General features: G+C 47.8%; 1 protein-coding gene across 1 annotated transcript in view; it reads left to right on the top strand.

Annotated features, from left to right (window-relative positions):
• Positions 1–25,601, top strand: part of malt3 (MALT paracaspase 3) — a 133,083-nt gene that overhangs the window by 95,740 nt on the left and 11,742 nt on the right. The window contains exons 13-15 of the mRNA XM_078200178.1: positions 16,442–16,591; positions 22,497–22,651; positions 25,274–25,399. Coding sequence (XP_078056304.1) covers positions 16,442–16,591; positions 22,497–22,651; positions 25,274–25,399 — 431 coding nt within the window. The remainder of the gene's footprint in view (positions 1–16,441; positions 16,592–22,496; positions 22,652–25,273; positions 25,400–25,601) is intronic.

Raw genomic sequence — 25,601 nt, 5'->3', positions numbered from 1 at the left:
AGCAGACAGTGAGGTGCTCTTTTTATGAAACTGATTTTTATTCTTTTATGGGACACGGGCATCACTGTCTAGGCCAGCATTTATATTCTCCATCCCAAATTGCCCTTGAGAAGCTGGCGGGTGAGCTGCCTTCTTGAGCCGCTGCAGTCCATGTGGTATAAGTACACCTACAGCGCTGTTAGGGAGGGAGTTCCAGGATTCTCACCAAGCGGCAGTGGAGGAACGGCCGATATATTTCCAAGTCAGGATGGTGAGTGACTTGGAGGGGAACTTTCCATGTATCTGCAGCCCTTGTCCTTCCAGATGGTAGAGCATGTGAGTTTGGAAGGTGCTGTCAAAGGATCCTTGTACGTATGTGATGGAAGGAGTTGATGTTGAAGATGGTGGATGGGATGCCAATCAAGGGGGGCTGCTTAGTCCTGGATGGTGTTGAGCTTCTTGAGTGTTGTTGGAGCTGCACCCATCCAGGCAAGTGGGGAGTACTCCATCACACTCCTGACTCGTGCTGGGTGAATGGAGGACAGGTTTTGGGGAGTTAGACGGTGAGTTACTCACCGCAGTATTCCCGTACTCTGAAAGTGCCCTTGTAGCCGCAGTGGCGGAACAGGGAATCTCGGAGAGCAATTTGGATATATTTTGCTCTCGCCTGAAGTTGCTGCGGCATTGTGTATAAATAACAAGTAATATTCCCCTCGCTGCCATTTTGACAACATATTATGGGCCGATATTAAAGAGAGCCAAAAACTAGCCCAGTGACAGCAAAACCGATCTGAACCTCTGCCTGACCTCCAGCAAAGTTAAATTTTTAAAAATCATTCACAACCTCAGTATGGTTAGAAATGCATATCACTGATGTAATACAGGAAAATGACCACTGTATTACACACAGCAAACTCCCAAAAGCAATCCGATAACGACCAGATCATTTCCTTTCTCTGATGTTGGTTAAGAGATAAATATTCATCACAGAATTGTTACAGTGCAAAAGGCCATTCAGCTCGTCGTTTCTACACTGGCTCTCTGAAAGTGCTTTTCACCTAGACTCTGCACTACAAAAGGTCGTGAACGAAGCCCGGTCCATCTCGCAAACCAGCCTCCCATCCATTGACTCCATCTACACTTCCCGCTGCCTCCGGCAAAGCAGCCAGCATGATCGAGGACCCCACGCACCCCGGACATTCTCTCTTCCACCTTCTTCCCTTGGGAAAAAGATACAAAAGTCTGAGGTCACGTATCAACTGACTCAAGAACAGCTTCTCCCCTGCTGCTGTCAGACTTTTGAATGGACCTACCACGTATTAAGTTAATCTTTCTCTACACCCTAGCTATGACTGCAGCACTACATTCTGCACAGTAAGAAGTCTCACAACACCAGGTTAAAGTCCACCAGGTTTATTTGGAATCAGGAGCTTTCGGAGCGCTGCTCCTTCATCAGGTGAGTGAGTCGCTCACTTCTTACTGTGCTTACCCCAGTCCAACGCCGGCATCTCCCATCATGACTACAGCTGCATACTCTCCTTTCCTTCTCTATGAACGGTAGGCTTTGTCTATATATAGCGCCCAAGAAACAATACTTTTCAATACAAATCGAATCAAACGTTGTTTTGTTTTAAATAATCATCTCACTTCCCCTTGAATGCCCCAATTGAACCTGCCAGATCAGAACGGTCCTGCTCTCCCTCGAGATCATGCCACAGGTCCTCCCACAGACCAAAGATGTGCGGGTTAGGTTGGATGGCCATGCTAAATTGTAAGAAGTTTAACAACACCAGGTTAAAGTCCAACAGAAACCTGTTGGACTTTAGCCTGGTGTTGTTAAACTTCTTACTGTGTCTACCCCAGTCCAACGCCGGCATCGCCTCATCATGCTAAATTGACCATTAGTGGCCCAAGCTGTGTAGGTCAGGGGGATTAGTGGGGCAAATACGTGGGGCTATGGGGATAGGGGCTGGGTGGGATTGTTGTTGGTGCAGACTCGATGGACCTAATGGCCTCCTTCTGCACTGTAGGGATTCTATGATCTTTTGGTCCCACCTGGGAGAGTAAGCAGAGCCTCAGTTTAACATTTCATCCGCAGGACGATACCTCCAACAGTGCAGCACTCCCCCAAAACCGACCCATAAATATTGTCTGAAAACTCAATCAATCAATGCCCAAAGTATGATGTTCACAAATCTTGTTCATAAAAAACACTTCGAATTTGAATTGTAATCTCCACCTTTTTCCCACTTTATTGAAAATTGTCCTGACTGCGTACGGGTTAAACTTGACCTTCTAATGAGAATATATATTATATTCCACAAGCCAGCTAAATAGTTACTGATTCATTAGAGAAGTCTTTTGTTCTCTGTAACATTAACTCCTTTTACTGATTAATGACAGTACAAAGAGTGCTACTGAGATCATTCAGACGGACGTTTTAAATTTTTGTGTCTACTTTTTATGTCTCCAATTTTTTTTAAGTTACTGTTGAGTCTGTTTCCGTCACCCTTTCTGTTACGAACTGAATGAGTGCAATGTTTCTTGCACTCTTTATTGTTTTAAGGAATGAATGTAACCTGGTTGCTTGAAGTGGCACAGTGGCACAGTGGTTAGCACTGCTGACTCACAGCGCCGGGGTCCCGGGTTCGAATCCCGGCTTGGGTCACTGTCTGTGTGGAATCTGCACGTTCTCCCTGTATCTGCGTGGGTTTCCTCCGGGTGCTCTGGTTTCCTCCCACAGTTCAAAGATGTGCGGGTTAGATGGACTGGCCATGCTAAATTGCCCCTTAGTATCAGGGGGGCTCACTAGGATAAATGCTGGGGATAGGGCCTGGGTGGGATTGTGGTCGGTGCAGACTCGATGGGTTGAATGGCCTCCTTCAGCACTGTCGGATTCTATGATTCTATGAATTAATGTAACCTGGTTGCTTAGGGCAGCATGGTGACACAGTAGTTAGCACTGCTGCCTCACAGTGCCAGGGACCCGGGTTCGATTCCCGACTTGGGTCACTGTCTGTGTGGAGTTTACACGTTTTCCCCGTGTCTGCGTGGGTTTCCTCTGGGTGCTCCGGTTTCCTCCCACACTCCAAAGATGTGCGGGTTAGGTGGATTGGCCATCCTAAATTGCCCCTTAGTGACAGGGGATTCGTAGGGTAAATAAGTAAGGTTATGGGGATAGGGCCTGTGTGGAATTGTTGCCAGTGCAGACCATGGGCCAAATGGCTTCCTCCTGCACTGTCGGGATTCGATGACTCTATTCTATGCTTCCAGTCAGTACCTCATGGATGTGGAAATGGGGAAAATATCTCCATTTGCAAGAGAGACTAGGATCCGAGAGTAAAGAGACAACCCTTTAGAACCGAGATGAGAAGGAATTTCTTCAGCCAGAGAGTGGTGATTCTGTGGAATTCATTGCCACACAAGGCTGTGGGGGCCAAGTCATTGAGTGTATTTAAGACAGAGATAGACAGGTTCTTGATTGGTAAGGGGAATAAAGGTTACGGGGTAAAGGCAGGAGCTTGGGGTTGTGAAACTTATCAGCCATGATTGAATGGTGGAGCAGACGTGATGGGCCAAATGGCCTAATTCTGTTCGTATATCTCATGGTTTATTCTGGCTTTACTACAGCAAGCCAGGTTGGACCTTTTTAGTATGCGATTGCATTTCAATCGAAACACATTCCAACATCTTTGGAAAGTGTGAGAAATAACAAGAGAGGCCAGCGCTATGTTTGACTCTGTCATCTTTCACAGACAATCAGTTGTCACCATTCACGATTAAGGCTGAGGCGTGAGAAATTGGCTTTTTCTTTTCGCTCTCTGGGATCTCCTAAGGTTACATTTATTGCCCATATCTATTGAGGGTCATTGGTGAACTGCCTTAAACCATGCTGTCCTTGGGGCGACACGGTGGCACAGCAGTTAGCACTGTTGCCTCACAATGCCAGGGACCCGGGTTCAATCCCCGGCTTGGGTTACTGTCTGTGCAGAGTTTGCACGTTCTCCCCGTGTCTGCGTGGGTTTCCTACGGGTGCTCCGGTTTCCTCCCACAGTCTGAAAGACGTGCTGGTTAGGTGCATTGGCCATGCTAAATTCTCCTTCAGTGTGCCCGAACAGGTGCCGGGTGGCGACTACAGGATTTTCACAGTAACTTCATTGCAGTGTTAATGTTAGCCTACTTGTGACACTAATAAATAAACTTTAAAACTTGTGATGATGGCATTCCGACGGTGCTAAATGGTGAATTCCAGGGTGTTTAGCAACAATATTGAAGGATCAGGGGTCTGAATCCAAGTCAGGATGGCATGTGGCTTGGGGCTAGTGATGCTCCTTGAACATTTCTATTCTTTTCTTCCTCAATAATGAGGTCTCAAGGGGGGGAGGTGCAGTCAAAGAAATCCTTGTGAGTGTGGGGGGCAGTGGCGTAGTGTATTGTCACTGGACTAGTAATCCAGAGACCCAGAGTAATACTCTGGGGACCCGGGTTCGAATCCCACCACGGCAGAAGGTGGAATTTGAATTGGATAAAAATCTGGAATTAAGAATCTACTGATAACCATGAAACCATTGTGGATTGTTGTAAAAACCTATCTGGTTCACTAATGTCCTTCAGGGAAGGAAATCTGCCGTCCTTACCTGGTTTGGCCTGCATGTGACTCCAGAGCCACAGCAATGTGGTTGACTCTTAACTGCCCTCTGAACGGTATGCTTTATCTGTATAGTGCGCAAGAAACAATACTTTTCACTGTATACTAATACATGTGACAATAATAAATCAAATCTTGTGGGGCGGCACGGTAGCACAGTGGTTAGCACTGCTGCTTCACAGCTCCAGGGTCCCGGGTTCGATTCCCGGCTCGTGTCACTGTCTGTGTGGAGTTTGCACATTCTCCTCGTGTCTGCGTGGGTTTCCTCCGGGTGCTCCGGTTTCCTCCCACAGTCCAAAGATGTGCGGGTTAGGTTGATTGGCCAGGTTAAAAATTGCCCATTAGAGTCCTGAGATGCGTAGGTTAGCGGGATTAGCAGGTAAATATGTGGGGGTGGGGCCTGGGTGGGATTGTGGTCGGTGCGGGCTCGATGGGCCGGGTGGCCTCCTTCTGCACTGTGGGGTTTCTATGATTTCTATGATGAAATCAAAATCACTGAGCAAGCTCAAGGGCAACTAATGCTGACCTTGTCAGCGACGCCCACATCCCATGAAAGAATTTCAAAACCGATTCCTCAGGATCTTGTTTCAATCGAATCATCTCTCACTCTTCTAAACTCCAGTTTTGGAATTCCCCCTTGGAATTTTTCTTTCTCTTTGGAATGTACCTGTTCTGTGTATTCAGAAATATCCCCTTAAATGTCTGCAGCTTCACCAACCTATCCCTTAACCTCATTCACCAGTTAGCTCAGTGGCAGGGGCATCGATGGGGGGTAAGACACCAGAGGGTTGACACAAGGCAGAGAGGAGCAAGAATTAGAGCCTTGAAGGGAGGATTTGATTTGATTTGATTTGACTTATTGTCACATATATTAGTATACAGTGAAAAGTATTGTTTCTTGCACGCTATACAGACAAAGCATACCATTCATAGAGAAGGAAAGGAGAGGGTGCAAAATGTAGTGTTACAGTCATAGCTAGGGTGTAGAGAAAGATCAATTTAATATATGGTAGGCCCATTCAAAAGTCTGACAGCGGCAGGGAAGGAGCTGTTCTTGAGTCGGTTTGACCTCAAACTTTGTATCTTTTTCCTGATGGAAGAAGGTGGAAGAGAGAATATCCAGGGTGTGTGGGGTCCTTGATTATGCTGGTTGCTTTGTCGAGGCAGCGGGAAATGTAGACAGAGTCAATGGATGGGAGGATGGTTTGTGTGATGGATTGGGCTACATTCACGACCCTTTGTAGTTCCTTGCGGTCTTGGGCAGTGCAGGAGTTCCACCAAGCTGTGATACAACCAGAAAGAACGCTTTCTATGGTGCATCTCTAAAAGTTGGTGAGAATCATAGTGGACATGCCAAATTTTCTTCGTCTTCTGAGAAAGTAGAGGCGTTGGTGGGCTTTCTTAACTATAGTGTCGGCATGGGGGGGACCAGGACAGGTTGATCTGGACACCTAGAAACCAGAAGCTCTCGACCATCTCCACTTCCTGTTGATGTTGACAGGGGCATGTCCTCCGCTATGCTTCCTGAAGTCGATGACGAGCTCCTTTGTTTTGCTGACATTGAGGGAGAGATTATTGTCGTTGCACCAGTTCACCAGATTTTCTGTCTCATTCCTGCTCTCCGTCTCACCAGTGGAAGGAGAGAAACTTGAAAATGAGGTGACTGCCGATATCAATGAGTCACACAGGTGGAAGGTAGCTAGCCTACGCCCAGCGTGTGAACTGATTTCAGATGTGGGTCTGTGTAATGGTGTGTATTACCATTTACCAATCACGGATGTCAGCGTCACTCTTATATACAGCTCTGCGAATCAGCGTTCAGGTTAATGGTTACAGGGCTTTGCTGATAATGGGCCAATGGAGTCGCTTTTAGATAACTCATCCCTCACACAGGCTGATGTTGTGCATGCTTAGCACCTTTCCATTTTGCTTCACAAAGTAGGCCGTCACCCCCAACCAGTTAGAAGAAGGGGGAGATGATGGCCCAGAGGTATTATCGCTAACTATTAATCCAGAAACTCAGCTAACGTTCTGGGACCCTGCCACGGGGTTCAAATCCCGCCATGGCAGATGGTGGAATTTGAATTCAATAAAAAAAAATCTGGAATTAAGAATCTACTGATGACCATGAAACCATTGTTGATTGTCAGAAAAACCCATCTGGTCCACTAATGTCCTTTAGGGAAGGAAATCTGCCGACCTTACCTGGTCTGGCCTACATGTGACTCCAGGGCCACAGCAATGTGGGTTGATGCTCAACTGTCCTCCGGCAACTAGGGACGGGCAATAAATGCTGGCCAGCCAGTGGCGCCCATGCCCCACGAATGAATAATACAAAAATGTAGTTAAAGCGCTTTAGCAAAGGACAGGAAGTTGCCAATCTCCCGGTAGAGAGTTTCAGTGACTGAGCTAGAAGTCCAAACTGGTTGATGTACGTTAACTGTATCCCCTATTGGGCTGTAAAGATGAAAAAATATACATGAGGAATATTGTACGTACAGTACTGGCCCCCACAACCATTTCACTGGAGATGTGGTGTGATATTTAACAAGTATAGTCGTGTAGAATGGGCATATAGCATCGCAAACAATGACAGTCTCTGCTACATGATTGCGATACTGTGTGTTTTATGATACCGACATGACCCCCCCTCCCTCCTCACTCGACACCTCTCAAAGCGCCCTGTGTTTACTTAGGAGAGGCAAACCTTTCAAAACCCCAGTCAGTTTTGGAAGGAGACTGTCTGGGAAATTCCTCTCCCGGTCCCTCAGGTGATTGAAGGCAGTCTGGGTGATCCCAAGCTGTGATAATGTTATCAAGTGCCTGCCTTGTGTATGAGCTCATTGTGTTTGTACACTGAAGCACGTAGACAGGGAAAGTCTGAGCCGAGCTCGGCAACTGAGACAGCCACTGTGACTGGCTGCAAAGACTTTGGATTGGAAAGACCCTGACACGTGGTCATCGTCGAGTGCAGCCTCCATGCCCCCTCCCCGCTTTTGCTGGAAAATCCCAATGTTTTTCCTAAATGTAATAAGCCTACAGAGGCAGAAGTCCCTTCAACAAAATCCCTTTATTTACGAACTCTAACAGCAGTGCACAGACTGCCAGCATCAGCAGTCTACCTCTGGGGGTGCCAGAGGAACTGACACTCCCGGTTCAGTACAAGGCAAAGACTCCCTGATTGGTCCATCAATTGGATCCCTAATCAGGGAACTTTTTGTGGATCCTTAATCAGGGATATCTTTTTTGTTGCAGACTTCCCTCACGCTTGATGAGAAAGATCCAACAATGTTCTTGCCCAGTTTCGAAACGAGAATCGTTCGCATGTGAGGCAAACGTGATAACCACTACACTGCAGAAACATCCTTAATCAGGGAGTTCATATTCCAATAGGCCAACCTCAATGTCCTGATTGATGTCATTACACTAAAGCACCAAGTTGACAACAGGATTGAACCATGCACTCCCAATCTAGGCTTGTACATGAGGAATGAAAGGCCCATTGGGACACATTGCTGTATCCCAGCTGAGTTTAAAGTTTATTAGTGTCACAAGTACACTTACATTGACACTGCAATGAAGTTACTGTGAAAATCCCCTCGTCCCCTCCCTCCGGCGCCTGTTCGGGTACGCTGAGGGAGAATTTAGCATGACCAACGCACCTAACCAGCATGTCTTTCGGATTGTGGGAGGAAACCAGAGCACCCGGAGGAAACCCACGCAGACACGGGGAGAACATGCAAACTCCACACAGACAGTGACCCAATCGGGGAATTGAACCCGGGTCCCTGGCGCTGTGAGGCAGCAGTGCTAACCTGGGACTCTGCAGCTGCACTGAGCCAGTGGAGGGGGGGTGGGTGGGGCGGGCATTGTTGGGGGGGTAGTGGGGATAAGGGGGTGGTAGTCTGGGGAAGTTGGGAGGGATTGACAAGGGGTCGGGGGTTCAAAGGTCATTGGGTGGACAGTTGGGTGGTTGAGGGGCTAGTCAGGTGATTGAAGGGGGTTGGTGGGGCAGGGGGTTAGTTGAGGGAGGGGTGAGGGGGGAATGGGGGCTGAGGTTAGCCTGAGGTTCAGGTGATTTGTGATTGGGAAGGGGTTGGGGAATGGGTCTGGAAATGGTTGTTGAGGGTAGTCAGGTGGTTAGTCGGGGTGGTTGGTAATTAGTCAAAGCAGTCGGGAGTAGTTAGGGATGTCGGGGGTTAGTCAAGTGGTCGGGGGTTACTCTGGGGTGGTGGGAGTCGGGTGGAACAGCTGATTGGGGGGGGTGAGGTGTTAGTGGCGGAAATGAATGAACAGAAATCGGGGAGCTAGGCCAGGTCGATCTCAGATACATACACTGGGGGAGGAGAAGGAGTCAGAACCTTTCCCCCAGCGCGGGCTTGTACCTCCAAACTCAGCAAGAAGATGTGTCGACATTGATCATGAGTTGCACCTTGCAACACTCTGAAAGAAAGGAGTAGCGTTGCTAAAGTTCCCCTCACAACCTTGGGGAATTGCAAAGTGCTTCCCAATGTAGATTTTACTGCTGTAATGTGTGGAACGCTGTTGCTGATTTGTGCACAGCAAGCTCCCACACTCCGCAATGAGATAATGGCCGGACTTTTACCCACCACACAAATCGGAGCGGGCAAGGGGTGGACCATGGGAAGGCCCGTTGACCTCAGACGGGATTTTATAATTTCGGGATGAGTGAGGCTGCAAAATCCCGCCTAATAACTGAGCAATCTGCTTTAATCTCACTGGCTGAGGGATTAAAAAGTGGCCAAGATGTTTGGGAGCAGCTTGTCTTTGAGAGAGAGCATGATGGGATTGTTTCCCTCCACCTAACGAGGGGGGGGGCGGATTGCATCTCATGCGAAAGACCCGTGCAGCACTCCCTCAGTACGGCACCAGAGTGTCGTCTTAGATCATGTGCTCAAGCCCCTTTATGACTTGAATCAGGCAATTGAGGTGGGCCTGTTAGAATGTCAACTCCCTGATTAAGGGCCAAATTGATGGGCCAATCAGGGAGCCTCTTGCTTTGTATTTAACCAGGCGTGCCAGTTCCTCTGGGACTCCGAGTGTCGACTGCTGACTGAAAACGCTCTGTATGCTGTTGTCAGACTTGTAAATGAAGGGATTGTGGTGAAGGGATTTCTGCCTCCATTGGACATATTATCCCCCTGCAGTCAAAACCTGAACCTGCAGCCTCGTGAATGGTTGAGGCCTTTGACAAGAGGCTGTGAGGGAGTTGCAGAGGGGGGGTGCGAAAGACATATTTGAGCGGAGATAACTCACTCTCTTTGTTTCAAACTGCAGGGCTGTTGATCGAGAGCAGCTCTTTCTGCTTGGTGGATAGTTTTGCTGCTTTGAAAGGTCTGTCTAGTAACCGGAGTCCTCTTTGTGGGCAGGACCTGCGTAAGCAGTGACCTCATTTTCCAGAAATGCACACTGAGCTCTCGGGGCGGGGGGTGGGGGTGGGGGTGGGGGGGCAGGAAAGCTGATCCCTTTGACCCCCTGCCCATTGACAGCTGCTTCTGAGGCTGACCAGCGACTTTGGCGCAAGACCGGGCAAAGGGAAAAGCAATCCCAGCTTTTCCTTGGCCGGCCCAGATCAAAGGGCCCTGGGCAGTATAAATAGAAGCGGGCACCATATTAATGGAATCCCTGGCTGGAGCTGTCGCTCGTGGCAACAGGGAGGGTCTGTAGAGCAGCCGGGGATAAAGGGTCGGAGTGTGCTGGAAACTCGGCCCTTGACAAATTTGCGGAGCATGCAGGAAATAAGGAATGGTGCAAGGCCCAACCACTGATCCTACATTCCTGGGAGCCTTGGCAATGCCCACCCCAAACACACAGACTCCTGTTCTGGCCCTGCCCCTCCCCCCAATCATCTGGCAGCGCTGGGATTTACTTTTCCAAGATTCTCCTTCCTGAACACTGAGCTTTGTTCACTTATTTCACCAGAGTAAAATGAATCACCTTCCACTTTCATACGGAGCTGGCCAGAACGTTTTCTGTTTTATAGAATTTGAGTTTTTGAGAACCATTTAATGATTGAAGTGAAAGTCACTTGAGTGGGTCGACCAGTAAATTTCACATGGGTTATCGAAATGTGTCACGTTTTGGAATTCATTTTTGTTTGAACATTCTGCCTCACAGCGCCAGGGACCCGGGTTCGACTCCTGGCTTGGGTCACTGTCTGTGGGAGTCTGCACGTTCTCCTCGTGTCTGTGTGGGTTTCCTCCCACAGTCCGAAAGACGTGCTGGTTAGGTGCATTGGCCATGCTAAATTCTCCCTCAGTGCACCCGAACAGGCGTCAGAATGTGGTGACTAAAGTTTATTTATTTATTCGTCACAAGTAGGCTTACATTCACACTGCAATGAAGTTACTATGAAAATCCCCTAGTCGCCACACTCCTGTTCGGGCACACTGAGGGAGAATTTAGCACGGCCAATTGCACCTAACCAGCACGTCTTTAAAATTGTGGCAGGAAACCAGAGCACCCGGAGGAAACCCACGCAGACATGGGGAGAATGTGCAGACTCTGCACAGACAGTGCGGAGTGGGATTCGAACCCAGGTCCCTGCCGCTGTGAGGAAGCAATGCTAATCACTGCGACACCCAGCCACCCCAGTGACTAGGGAATTTTCACAATAACTTCATTGCAGTGTTAATGTAAGCCGACTTATGACACTAATAAATAAACTTTAAACGTTAAAGGAGATATGCCTTTATTTCCCTGATCATTCTCGGGACATGGGCATGCTGGCTGGACCAGCATTTATTGCCCCTCCCGAGTTGCCTGAGGGCCGTTAAGAGTCAACCATATTCTTGTGTGTCTAGGAATCACATGTAGGCCAGACCTGGTAAGGACGGCAGATTTCTTTCCCTCAAGGAAGGTATTTGCAACAATCAACAATGGTTTCACAGTCATTATCAGACTTTTAATTCCAGATTTTTATTGAATTCATCTGCCATAGTGAGATTTGAACCCAGGTCCTCAGAGGATTAACCCGGATCTCTGGATTACAGTGACAAAACCGCTTCGCCAATGCTACCAGAGTAAATATCTGTGCAATGTGTCTGGTTGGGATGGAAATCAGTTGCTCACGAGTTTAAAGGCAGCAATACCTGAAAAATCAATTATTAATAAATTACTACAGATCTTCTGTTGGACATTTTGCTACAGTCACCAGTACAAGCATTCGCTTTGAAATGAAATTGTCTACAAATCAATCATTTCAATGTCGGAACTTTGAACTATCTTGATCCATTGCATAGTTCTGTAACCCTTCAGAGTTCTTTTTCAAATGTTTATCCATGTTTCTTTTTAAATGCAGTAAAAGATTCAGTTGTTTGGTCAACTATCCCAGGTCCCAACCACCGTCTGCATGAGCCATCATTTGCATCTTTTGAGTATCTGAAATATATATCCCCTGCTCTTCTTCGCAATCCTGTCATGGGGTGTTCTGCCTCAGTTTAATGTCTCATCCCAATGATGGCACCTCTGGCCGGCGCAACACTCCTTAAATACAACACCGGTCTGGAGTTGGACTGGTCACATTTGGAATAGAGTGCAGGATCATATAATCTGCATCCCAGGCACCTGATGCACGCGTTCAGAGAAGCTTACACCACTTGCTACATCCCATTGATGTTCTCCCGACATGGCCTAGTGGTATTATCGTTGGACTATTAATCCAGAAATTTAGCTAATGTTCTGGGGATCCGGGTTCAAATCCCGCCACGGCAGATGGAGGAATTTGAATTCAATAAAAAAAATGTCAGAATCTACTGATGACCATGAATCCATTGTTGGAAAAACCCACCTGGTTCACTAATGTCCTTCAGGGAAGGAAATCTGCCAACCTTACCTGGTCTGGCCTACATGTGACTCCAGAGCAACAGCAATGTGGTTGACACTCAACTGCCCTCCAAGGGCAACTAGGGATGGGCAATAAATGCTGGCCAGCCAACGGCGCCCATGTCCCACGGATGAATAAAAAAGACCATTTTCTCTTTTCTTTATATAGTGTCCTTCCAAAAATTATCAGACATCTCAAAGCTCATCACTTTTGAATGGTAGTCGCAGTTGTTTTGTAACTGAGCCAGTTAATTTGGTCACCACAAGATCCCACTAACTACTGAAACAGTTAACCAGTTAATCTGCCTTGGTAGGGTTGGGGTTGAGGGAAGAATGTTGGCCAAGGCATCAGGAGAACTCCCCCCACTCTGGTTCCGCTCCCATCATTGCCTCGATGTATGTAACCTGCTTCATTGAATTGGTTAGATGAACTGTTTATGTTTGCATTTAGATGTTTAGCTTGAATCCAATAGTTCTGTGCATTTTTAACCTTCTGATCACATGGTACGCAATCACAGGCTCCACCCACAGAGCAGGAGAGAGAGGGAGGCCAGACCATGGGTGCCACCTACAGGACAGCTATGAAAAAGCTGTTTTAAAATGTTTCTCGGTGAAATGTATTGCGTATGGTTTCTTATGAACATCCATCATGTGTACCAGGAGTGCTGTCTAACATTGAGTGGAGTTCTCCAGCAATCCCACGGTGGATTTTCCCACAGCTTGTGAAAATTAAAGTAAAAAGTAAAGTTTATTTATTAGTCACAAGTAAGTAGGGCTTACATTAATATTGCAATGAAGTTACTGTGAAATTCCCCTAGTCACTCCAGCGCCTGTTCGGGTCAATGCACCCTAACCAGCACGTCTTTCAGATTGTGGGAGGAAACCAGAGCACCCGGAGGAAACCCATGCAGACACGGGGAGAATGTGCAGACTCCGCACAGACAGTGACCCAAGCCGGGAATCAAACCCGGGTTCCTGGAGCTGTGAGGCAGCAGTGCTAATCACTGTGCCACTCTACAATTAAGTTGTAATTCCAGCTATGGCCAAATATTTAATTCACTTTGTTCCGCAAGATTAAGGATGCTCACTTCAAATAAAGCAATAAATATAGTGAAACTATAGTTAAAAACAGTTACAAAATACAGAAACTGGAAAAATTAAGTTACATCAATTGTGGAAATTAAGTTATGACAAACAACTCTGTTAAATAATGGAAAAAAATTATTGGCCTATTAGGCCTTCAGTGAGGCTAGCGCTTACATACTCAGGATAAGCGACTAATCTAAACCTTGTGTTAGTTCCATAAACACTGTTAAGCAGCCTTGGCCACAGGATGAAAATAAGAGCCTTTTCAAAATTCCAAAAAGCAAGATACGGTGAACTATAACTGTTACGTTTTCTGTATGAATCAATAGAACATTCTGCAATGCTTTACACTGCATTGTGTGCAGTTTTGGTCTCCTTTTCTGAGGAAGGATGTTCTTGCTCTCGAGGGAGTGCTGCAAAGGTTTACCAGGCTGATTCCGGGGATGGCGGGACTGATGTATGAGGAGAGATTGACTAGGTTAGGATTGTTTTTGCTGGGTTTCAGACAAATGAGGGGGGGATCTCACAGAGACTTATAAAATTCTAACAGGACTACACAGGGTAGGTGCAGGGAGGATGTTCCCGATGGTTGGGGGAGTCCAGAACCAGGGATCAGAGCCTGAGGATTCGGGGTAGACCATTTAGGATGGAGATGAGGAGACATCTCTTCACCCAAAGAGTGGTGAGCCTGTGGAATTCACCACCACAGGAAGTAGTTGATGCCAAAACATTGAATGTATTCAAGAGGCGGTTGGATGTAGCACTTGGGGCGAATGGGATCAAAGATTATGGGGGGAAAGCAGGATTAGACTATTGAGTTGGATGATCAGCCATGATTGTGATGAATGGCGGAGCAGGCTCGAAGGGCCGAATGGCCTCCTCCTGCTCCTATCTTCTATGTTTCTATGTGTTCTCACTTGTGCACAAGTAATTAAACTTAAAAGTCTGAGTACTCTTAGTGCCCAGTGTTGTGTGTATCCAGGTATTTGACAGGCTCACCATCAGCCTCTGGCGGGATCTTCCTGTCCCACCAAAGTCAATGGCGATTTACATTCCTCACCTGCAGGAGTCAACCTTGGTGGGACTGGAAGATGCCGCCAGCAGGAAGGGCTGGAGAATTCCACCCCTTGTTAGCCTAACAGTGGCTGAATCCTAAATCGCAATACAAAATTCCAAACTTCCACAACCTGCAGGTCACCATTGACCAGAAGCTCAACTGAACCCAAAATTTAGATGTTATGGCCTCAGGGACAGATCAGAGGCTGAGTATTGGGGAGACGAGTGACTCACCTTCTGACTATCCAGAGCCTTTTCACTACCTGCACGCCACAGGTGTGATGGAATACTCTCCACTTGCCTGGACAAGCTCAGTTCCAACAACACTCAAGAAGCTCAACACCATCCAGGACTAAGTATTCTGCCAAATCGACTCTTCACCAATTAACCAAAATATCTGACTTCTCCACCATGGTTGCAGTATTTATTTTTATTCCTTCGGGGGACATGGGCGTCGCTGGCTAGCCAACATTTATTGCCCTTCCCCAGTTGCCCGAGGGCAATTGTGAGCCAACCACATTGCTGTGGCTCTGAAGTCACATGTAGGCCAGACCAGGTAAGGACGGCAGATTTCTTTTCCTAAAAGACATTGGTGAACCAGATGGGTTTTTCCAACAATCGACGATGCCTTCATGGTCATCAGTAGATACTTAATTACAGATTTTTTTCTAACTGAATTCAGATTCCACCATCTGTCATAGCGGGATTCGAACCCTGGTCCCCAGAACATTAGCTGAGTTTCTGGATTATTAGCCTAGCGATAATATCACTAGGCCGTCGCCTCCCCTACAATGTACCATTTAAAGGATGCGTTGTAACAACTCACCGCAGACCTTTTGATGGAGCTTCCCAAAGGCGGCACAGTGGTTAACATTGTTGCTTCACAGCACCAGGGACCCGGGTTCAATTCCTGGCTTGGGTCACTGTCTGTGTGGAGTTTGCACATTCTCCCCGTGTCTGCATGGGTTTCCACTGGGTGCGCCAGTTTCCTCCCACGGTCCAAAAGACGTGCTGGTTAGGTGCATTGGCCATGGTAAATTCTCCCTCAGTGTACCCGAACAGGCGCCTGAGTGTGGCGACTCGGGGATTTTCACAGTAACTTCATTGCAGTGTGAGTGTAAGCCGACTTGTGACACTAATAAATAAACTTAAAGGAATAAAATAATGATCTGATGATTAATATTATTCACCCAGTGAATTTCTACCAGACAATTCTGGAACACTTAGAATCATAGAATCCCTACAATGCAGAGAGGCCATTTGACCCATCGAGTCTGCACTGATCACAATCCCACCCAGGCCCTATCCCCATAACCCCACATATTTACCCTCTAATCCCCCTGACACTAAGGGGCAATTTAGCATGGCCAATCCACCTAACCTGCACATCTTTGGACTGTGGGAGGAAACCGGAGCACCCGGAGGAAACCCATGCAGACACGGGGAGAATGTGCAAACTCCACACAGACAGTGACCCGAGGCCAAATCGAACCCTGGCCCCTGGCGCTGTGAGGCAGCAGTGCTAACCACTGTGCCATCAGCAGAAGAAACCTAGTTCACATTTGTTCCAATGACTTGAAATGTTAACTCGGGTCACACGACAGCTGAGGAACAGAGTATTTATAGTATTTTCTGTGTTTTACTTTAGATTTCCACCATCTGTTGGTTTTATTTAAGAATTTCTAAAGCCCGACCAGTTTTTTTTGAGCAGCGGAGTGAGGTTACTGGGGGTGTGGGTGAGGAAACATGGCTGTTGTACCCCAGCATGCTGTCAATGTTCCGGGGCCTTATCCGCATTGAACCGGGGACTTTCCTTTCCTCCCACAGACATGGGGAAGGATCAGCTGATTACCGGCAAGCAAGTGATGGAGATTCGACACACCTTAAAGGAGTGCCGCGCACTGACGGATGAGATTTGTACCAAGGGACACACAGCGCAGCTCAGAGTGAGGAACAAACACTGGGAGCGAGCCAATGGTAAGATACTTCGCTTCACCAACCAGGCAGCAGTCTTAATTTCCTCTCCCTGCAATAACCCATAAGGTATTGAGGAAAAAAAATACCCCTGTATTCTTTCCATTACATTTTACTTTATACATCCCCACTTTTTGTTAGAGTTTGAATGTCCCTCCTTTGCTCAACCCCAGAGAAACCATTTTCACCATCATACAATCTCTACAGTACAGAAGGAGGCCATTCGGCCCATCGAACCTGCACCGACCACAATCCCACCCAGGCCTCATCCCCATAACCCCACGTATTTACCCTAGCTAGTTCCCCCTGACACTAAGGGTCAATTTAGCATGGCCAATCCACCTAACCCACACATCTTTGGAGTGTGGGAGGAAACCGGAGCACCCGGAGGAAACCCACGCAGACACGGGGAGAACGTGCAAACTCCACAAGGACAGTAACTCGAGGCCGGAATTGAACCCGGGTCACTGGCACTGTGAGGAGCAGTGCTAACCACTTTGCCGCCCATTTTGTAGGCAAGATCACTCTAGGAGCCAAGTACTTGACCTGCTCATTATTGAGGAGCCTCAGGTTCTGACGAAGGGTCATCCAAACTTGAAACATTGGCGCTATTCTCTTGCCACAGATGCTGTCAGATATGCTGAGATTTTCCAGCATTTCCTGTGTTTGTGTTAGCCTTGGACACTGCTCTGCTGTTGGGATCTTTAACCCGATTTTAATTGTTAACATATCTTTGCTTTAATATATTTCAACAAACTAACTCCCCACCTCAATTACTAATCTACCCCCCGCCTCCCCAGTACTGTAGTAAACGTCCCACCTTATCTGATTAGTGACTACACAGCTATTTGATGCTTCTGAGACAAGTCTTCTGTTATATTTTGTGAATAGAATGATTGACTCCATCACACAAATGATTCACTGTAAAAACACTTTAAAAATGATGGTAAAACTCAGCAGGTCAGGCAGCATCTGTGGAGAGAGAGAAACAGAGTTAACGTTTCAGGTCAACTGATTTTTCAATAGAACCATAGACTCACGACAGTGCATCGAGTCTGCTCTGACTCTCTGAAAGAGCATTCCACCCAGGCCCTCCCCTCTGCCCTATCCCAGTAACCCTGCACATTTACCGTGGCCATTCCACCTAAGCTGCACATCTTTGGACTGTGGGAGGAAACCGGAGCACCCGGAGGAAACCAGAGGACATGGGTAGAACTTGCAGACTCCGCACAGTCACCCAAGCCAGGAATCGAACCCGGGTCCCTGGCGCTGTGAGGCAGCAGTTCTAACCACTGTGTTTTTCCAGCACTTTTTTTGTAAATTTCAGATTTCAAGCATCTGCAGTAGTTTGTTTTTGTAAAAAAGATTATCCATTTGTCTGTGGCAGTGCTACTCCCTGCTGGACTGTGACTAATAAAAAAGACTTGCATTCATATAGCGCCTTTCACTGCCACCATCCCCCTCAAAGGGCTTTACAGATAGTGAAGTCCTTCTGAAGTGCAGTCACTGTTGTAATGACAGCCAATAAGCATAATGATTATATTATAGAATCATAGAATCCTCCAGTGCAGAAGGAGTGCATTCGGCCCATCGAGTCTGCACCGACCACCATCCCACCCAGGCCCTATTCCCCATAACCCCATGCATTTACCCTAGTTAGTCCCCCTGACACTAAGGGGCAGTTTAGCATGGCCAATGCACTTAACCTGCACATCTTTGGAGTGTGGGAGGAAACCGGAGGGAACCCACACAGACACGGGGAGAATGCAAATTCCACACAGACAGTGACCCAAGCCAGGAATCGAACCCAGGCCCCTGGCGCTGTGAGGCAGCAGTGCTAACCACTGTGCCACCGTGCTGCCCCACTATCCTTGGGAAGCAGCTTGGGGATGTGGGTGTCACTGGCTAGAGCAGCATTTATCACCCTCAAGAAGGTGGTGGTAAGCATCTCCTTGAACCGCTGCAGTCCACCCAGTGTAGGTACACCCACAGTGCTGTTAGGGTGGGGGAGTTCCAGGATTTTGATCCAACGAAGTTAAGGATACCAGGAATAATTTCCCAGTTCTTTTCTGTGCCAGTGCCATGCAACCTATTACATCCACACAAGAGAGAAATCAGTTTAATATCTCACTCAAAAAGCAGAAACAGGAGTCTCGGCCTGGATATTGTGCTCAAATCCTGGAGTAGGACTTGAACTCAGAACCTTCTGACTCAGAGGCAAGAGTGCTACCCTCTGAGCAATGGCTGACATGCAAGCAAGCAGAATGCTGTGCTGTGGATGGTGTTGAGCTTCTTGAGTGTTGTTGGAGCTATAGAGAGTATTCCATTGCCCTCCTGACTTGTTCCTTGTAGATGCTATCACACTGCATGTAATATTTTGAAAAATTAGGTTTTGAAACAACCTTAGATTCATAATCTTTATAGTACCCTCAGGCTTATTAACGTCTTTAGAAACACTAGGGACAGGAGGCGGCACGGTAGCACAGTGGTTAGCACTGCTGCTTCACAGCTCCAGGGACCTGGGTTCGATTCCCGGCTTGGGTCACTGTCTGTGTGGAGTTTGCACATTCTCCCCGTGTCTGCGTGGGCTTCCTCCGGGTGCTCCGGTTTCCTCCCACAGTCCAAAGATGTGCGGGTTAGCTTAATTGGCCATGCTAAATTGTCCCTTAGTGTCCCGGGATGCGTAGGTTAGAGGGATTAGCGGGTAAATATGTGGGGATATGGGGATAGGGCCTGGGTGGGATTGTGGTCGGTGCAGACTCGATGGGCCGAATGGCCTCTTTCTGCACTGTAGGGTTTCTATGATTCTATGAGTAGGCCAGTCAGCCCCTCAGGCCTGTGCTCCCATTTGGATGTTGTGAGTCTCAGTTCCATTTACCTGCCCTTCCTCTGTATTCCCTCAATATCCTTCCCGAACAAAAGTCTATTTATCTCCTCAGCCTCCTGCAGGGACAGAATTCCAAATTTCTACCAAACTGTATGTGGAAAAATACTTCCAGAATTCACACCTGAACAGCCCAGCCTGAAGCTTTGATTTCCCCGCTCCCTGTATCTAATGTTTTAAACATCTCGGTCTGATTCCATTCATGGGGTGTGGGCATCACTTGTTGCCCTTGACCTGAGTCAGAGGGCATTTTAAGAGTCAACCACATTGCTGTGGGTCTGGAGTCACATGTAGACCAGACCGGGTAAGGATGGCAGATTTCCTTCCCTATAGGAACCAGATGGGGTTTTACAACAATGGTTTCATGGTCACCATTAGAATTTAATTCCAGATTTTCAAATATCACCATCTGCCGTGCCTGGATCCCCAGATCTTGTCCTGGATTACTAGTCCAGTGACAATACCACTACTCTCCGCCTCCCCTTTGACCTTCTACAACCTAGGGAATACAAGCCATGTTTGTACAACCTTGTCTTCATAACTGAACCCTCTAAGCCACAATGTAATTCTGGTAAATCTAGACAACTCCTCCTCCAAGGCCGATATATCCACCCGAAGGTGCGGTGCCCGGAACTCCATGCACTATTCCAGGTGGGATCTGATTGAGGTTCTGCACCAGTCCGGGGACTCTTAATCCACTTCGCTCCAGTTCCAATCAGCTTAGCTTCTGGGATCCAAATCGAGGCAGCACTTACAAAGACTGCTGTATCAGCGCAGTGCTAAACTGCCTTGCACTAACAGTGCTGTTAGAGCTGGAATACCTTCTGACTTGCCCTTACAGTGAGTAGTGTGGGGAGGGAGCGGTAAGTGTTAGCTAGTTTAGTTAAGTTTTACTGTTCTACGGGGCACGGGAGAAATCGTTCGAAATGAGACGTGAGAGGTATAGAGTAAGTGGGAGGCCTTGGCTGCCGGTGAAATACCGCTACTCTTCTCATGTATTCACTTACCCGGGGATGTGAGCCCCGAGGGACTCTCGCTTCTGGTCGGAAGCACCCAGGCGGTGGTCTCGAGGGTGTTGGCTATGAGGAGAGGTTGAATAAACTAGGATTGATTTCACTGGAAGGACAGAGGCTGAGGGGAGACCTGATAGAGGTCGACAATATTATGAGAGGCACAGACAGGGTGGAAAGTTAGAGGCTTTTTCCCAAGTGTCAATTACAAAGTGGGCGCAGGTTCAAGGTGAGAGGGGGAAAGTTTAAGGGAGATGTGGGGGGAAGTTTTTCATGCGGAGAGTGGTGGGTGCCTGGAACATGCTGCCAGAGGTGGGTTTTTTTTAAAGTTTATTTATTAGTGTCACAAATAGGTTTACATTAACACTGCAATGAAGTTACTGTGAAAATCCCCGAGGTGGTGGAAGCAGGCACATTAGCAACATGTAAGAGACATCTGGATGGGTACATGAATAAGGAGGGAATAGAGGGATGTGGTCCGAGTAAGGACAGAAGTTTTCTTTTGAGTTTAGTTAGGGCATCATGATTGGCACGGAGGGCCGAATGGCCTGTTCCTGTGCTGTACTGTTCTTCTCGTTCTAAATTCTGCAGCAAAGTAAATTCTGCCAAAGCTGTGGTTGTGCCCCAGGCACTGGGCGAGACTAAGTCGGAACAACCTTGAAGGTAGCAGAGAGCTGGAAAACCCCCAGGAATGGTCATGGTTTTAAAGAATAGATTTCAACATTCGCAGAGAACAGATAAGAGGCAGTGGGTTAAATACTTTAAGGCAGAGTCATTCTCTCCCTTTGTCCTTTCACCTGTATCTCTGTTACATTCAAACCTAAGGTGTGTAGCTTGTTCTGTCGATAGAATGCTGATTACATTCCTTGCTGGTTAATCAAACTCGTGTATGTAAATCACCAGAGGCAATGGATTAGCCTAAAGGCCGTAAAGCTTTATTTACCTTGTTGTTTAATCTGATGAGTGGTTCAGGGATAGATACCAATCCCCTGTGTTGCTCAAACATTTATATTATTTCAGCTATTTAAGGTAGTGTCTCTAGCTCTTGACATTATGATCACTTTTGCCCAGAGTGTTGCTGTGACCTCACCGACCTCGGGGTCACTGCTGCCTCCCGACATGTCAGCTTCCTGTCAGATTGCGGCTGCTTCAACCCCTGTATTGCTGAGAACTCAAAACCGTCTGCACAACCAAAGGAGGTCTCTAAATGTTAACTCTGTTTCTCTCTCAGAATCAGAGAGCCTCGCTCGGGTGAGGCTCGTAAAATCCCGCCCGGGGTCAACGGAGAATTCTGTTCTGCGAGCCGTGCCCGCCCCGTTCCCGGGAAGGGCACGGCGGTAGAATTCCAGCAAGAATATCACAATGGTTACAGTGCAGAAGGAGGCCATTTGGCCCATCATGCCCACACCGGCTCTCCAAACCAGCATCTTGACCTGGCGCCTTTTTCCCCTTCTCTCCAGAGCAGATGCAGGATTTTTCCATCAGTTTCTGTTTCTATCCTATCCTATCCTTGCATGGAGTTCCTCAGTGAATTTGCAAGTTCCTCAGTTCCACCCCCCTCTCCCCCCCCCCCCCCCCCCATCTCTCTCTCATCTCTCCAATCCTGGCCTCTTGTGCATCCCAGATTCTTATTGTTTGGCCACTGGTGGCCATGTCTTCTAGCTTTCAGGATGTAAACTCTGAAAGTCCCTTCATAAACCTCACTACCTCTTTATAACTCCCTCCTCCTTCAGACCCACTTCTTTGGTCAAGATTCCACTCCAAATGCTTCCATAAGTGGCTTTTATGCCAAATTCCGTCTCCGAATCATTCTGTGGAATGCCTCATTCCATTCAAACCACGACCGAAGTCCAGGTTGTTGTTGTCCAGCTTTCACTAAGGAAGAGCGAGTTGCTAAAACTCCAAACTCCTTCCTCTACTAAACCCCATTGACCAGTAGATCAGGGTCATGGTATTCTGATGCTATCACAGCTGAAGGGTTGCCTAATGCTTTTCTCTTGGTGCCTTTTGACAGAGCTGCCAGAGAGGAGGACCATTCGCTTTGCCTGTGGTGTGGGAGTGGAGTTAAGCTACGGTGCCATTTTCTCCAATGTAATGGTCGTTTACGCTGACATCAAGAGGAGGCCCTCCCAAGTCACCGAGTGCAAAATTTCCCTCCTGAAAGCCGAGGTGAGTGACTGCAACCCCCAATACTCATGGCACAAGCCGAGATTGAAGGTTCTGTTCTATCATTCACCGTTCTCTGTCTCGTCCACAGACTTAGAGGAACGTTTCAGGATGGACACATTATATTAATGTAGCTTAATAACGCCTGCGAAAATGAATGATTATTTCTCTTTGTGAGACATTGTTCCGTTCACCAGTACAGATCGTTCTGGGTGACTTGGCTCACTAATCTTGTGTCAGGACATGTGGTAAAGAGTTGGTGCTGGGGAGAATGTTGTCAGAGACGTTGGTCATTAAAGGGGCATTGGTCATTCTGCTTTGAAAGATTTATGATGCTGCCGATAATAGCAACCAAAGCAGTTATTCCCCAGTGTGTGAGTGACTCATTAACCCCCCCCATCCCAGTGTCCGGGGTTTAGGATGTGATTTACCCCCTATCCCAGTGTGTGGGGTATAGGATGTGAATTACTCCCTATCCCAGTGTGTGGGGTATAGGATGTGATTTACCCCGTTATCCCAGTGTCCGGGGATAAGATGTGATTTACCCCCTATCCCAGTGTGTGGGGTATAGGATGTGATTTACACCCCTCCCAGTGTCCAGGGTATAGGATGTGATTTAGCCCCTATCCCAGTGTCCGGGGTTTAGAATGTGATTTACGCCCTATCCCAGTGTCCGGGGTATAGGATGTGATTTACTCCCTATCCCAGTGTGTGGGGTATAGGATGTGATTTACCCCCATCCCAGTGTCCGGGGTATAGGATGTGATTTACCCCCTATCCCAGTGTCCGGAGTATAGGATGTGATTTACCCCCTATCCCAGTGTCCGGGATATGATATGTGATTTACGCCCCTCCCAGTGTCCGGGGTACAGGATATGATTTAGCCCCTATCCCAGTGTCCGGGGTTTAGAATGTGATTTACGCCCTATCCCAGTGTCCGGGGTACAGGATGTGATTTACTCCCTATCCCAGTGTGTGGGGTATAGGATGTGATTTACCCCCTATCCCAGTGTCCGGGGATAAGATGTGATGTACCCCCATCCCAGTGTCCGGGGTATAGGATGTGATTTACCCTCTATCCCAGTGTCCGGGATATGATATGTGATTTACCCCCCTCCCAGTGTCCGGGATATAGGATGTCATTTACCTCCTATCCCAGTGTCCGGGGTATAGGATGTGATTTACCCCCTATCCCAGTGTCGGGGATATGATATGTGATTTACCCCCCTCCCAGTGTCCGGGATATAGGATGTGATTTACCCCCTATCCCAGTGTCCGGAGTATAAGATGTGATTTACCCCCCTCCCAGTGTCCGGGGTATAGGATGTCATTTACCTCCTATCCCAGTGTCCGGGGTATAGGATGTGATTTACTCCCTATCCCAGTGTCCGGGGTATAGGATGTGATTTTTTCCCCTATCCCAGTGTCCGGAGTATGGGATGGGAAGTTTCTAAGACACTCATAAAGAAATACAACTGAATGCAACAGCTCACTGAAAGGGCAGCTGACACGAACAGTCCCGGGCACTATTAGTTATGGCAATCCCAGATTTCGCCATCACATGCTTGGGAGGTCACAAGCAGAGGACAAAGATTGACAGAAATTCTTGAAGAAGTCTTGTGACCAGGCAGTATATTGCAGGGTGGATTCTGGAATGTACCTTTTGACACTTGCAAGCTGCCAAATCAACAACCAGCAGAGCTCAAGGTCATTCCTCTTGAGCAATGGTCAACTCCCAGTCCAACGTACGGCCCTGCACCCAATTAGTAAACAGGAAGAAATCCTCATGTTTCCTTTCCTAGCCGGTACTTGGCTTTGTGGTCGATAGAACACACCGGTGTGTCAGCAAAGTTACCCCTCCATTGTCCAATTAGAAAGATATTGGGGTGCATTTCTTTGCTATTAAAACGGTTCTTCAATTGTTTTGCCTCCTTCGCGCTCGTCATTTGAGGGTCTCCTTCTCGGAGCAGCTCTTGGAGGGTATTTGGGAAAGCCTGGGGCAATTTTGTTCACAATAGCAGGGTCCGACAATGCGGACTAACAATGGTGGTGGGGGGGGGGGGGGGGGGGGGGGGGGGAGGTGGGCAGTGGGGGTGCAAACCTTGAGGCTTCATGCTAAATTAACGGATGGGCCCTGACCCACCAAAGATCCTTCGATAGCACCTTCCAAACCGATGATCTCTGCCATCTAGAAGGGCAAAGACAGCAGATACCTGGGAACACCACCCCCTGCAAGTTTCCCTCCAAGCCACTCACTATCCTGACTTGGAAATATTTCGCCGTTCCTTCGCAGTCGCTGGGTCAAAATCCTGGAATTCCCTCCCTAATGGCATTGTGGGTCAATCCACAGCACATGGACTGCTGCGATTCAAGAAGGCAGCTCACCACCACCTTCTCAAGGGGCAACTAGGGATGGGCAGTAAATGCTGGTCGAGCCAGTGACGCCCATGTCCCACGATTGAATAACAAATATCTAGGTAATGGTGGTGGTACGGAGGGAGAGGAGAATAAAGAAGGTGGGCAGAGTGAAGGGAGGAATAAACTTCAGTTGCTTTTTGTCTTTACGATTATGACGCACATTGAGTGGCTGATAGAAGGTCGTTACCTATTTTCTCTTTGCACCAGGGGTTGGAAGGCGCCAGTTCAGACTTCAGTGGAGGCTCTTCGCAAATCGACTCTCTGCTATCTTCGCTGAACAATGACCGGCAGTCAGACACTACACTGAAATTGCGTGACCTGCATAAACTGGAGGTAATAGAAGGAACCTTGCATCTATATCACACCTTTCAGAATCTCAGTCCTTCCCAAATCACTTCTCAGCCAATGAAATAGTTTTGGAAGTGGAATCACTGTTGTAGTGCAGGTAACACGATGGGCGGGATTTTCCGGCTGAGCTTGTCCTGAAACAGGAAAATCCCGTCCCAGGTCAGCGGACCTTTCCATGATCTGTCCC

The sequence above is a fragment of the Mustelus asterias genome, chromosome 29 (genome assembly GCF_964213995.1).
Source record: "Mustelus asterias chromosome 29, sMusAst1.hap1.1, whole genome shotgun sequence".
NCBI classification, from domain to species: domain Eukaryota; kingdom Metazoa; phylum Chordata; class Chondrichthyes; order Carcharhiniformes; family Triakidae; genus Mustelus; species Mustelus asterias.
The sequence above is the reverse complement of the archived record's forward strand: the minus strand, read 5'-3'. Positions and strand labels throughout refer to the sequence as shown.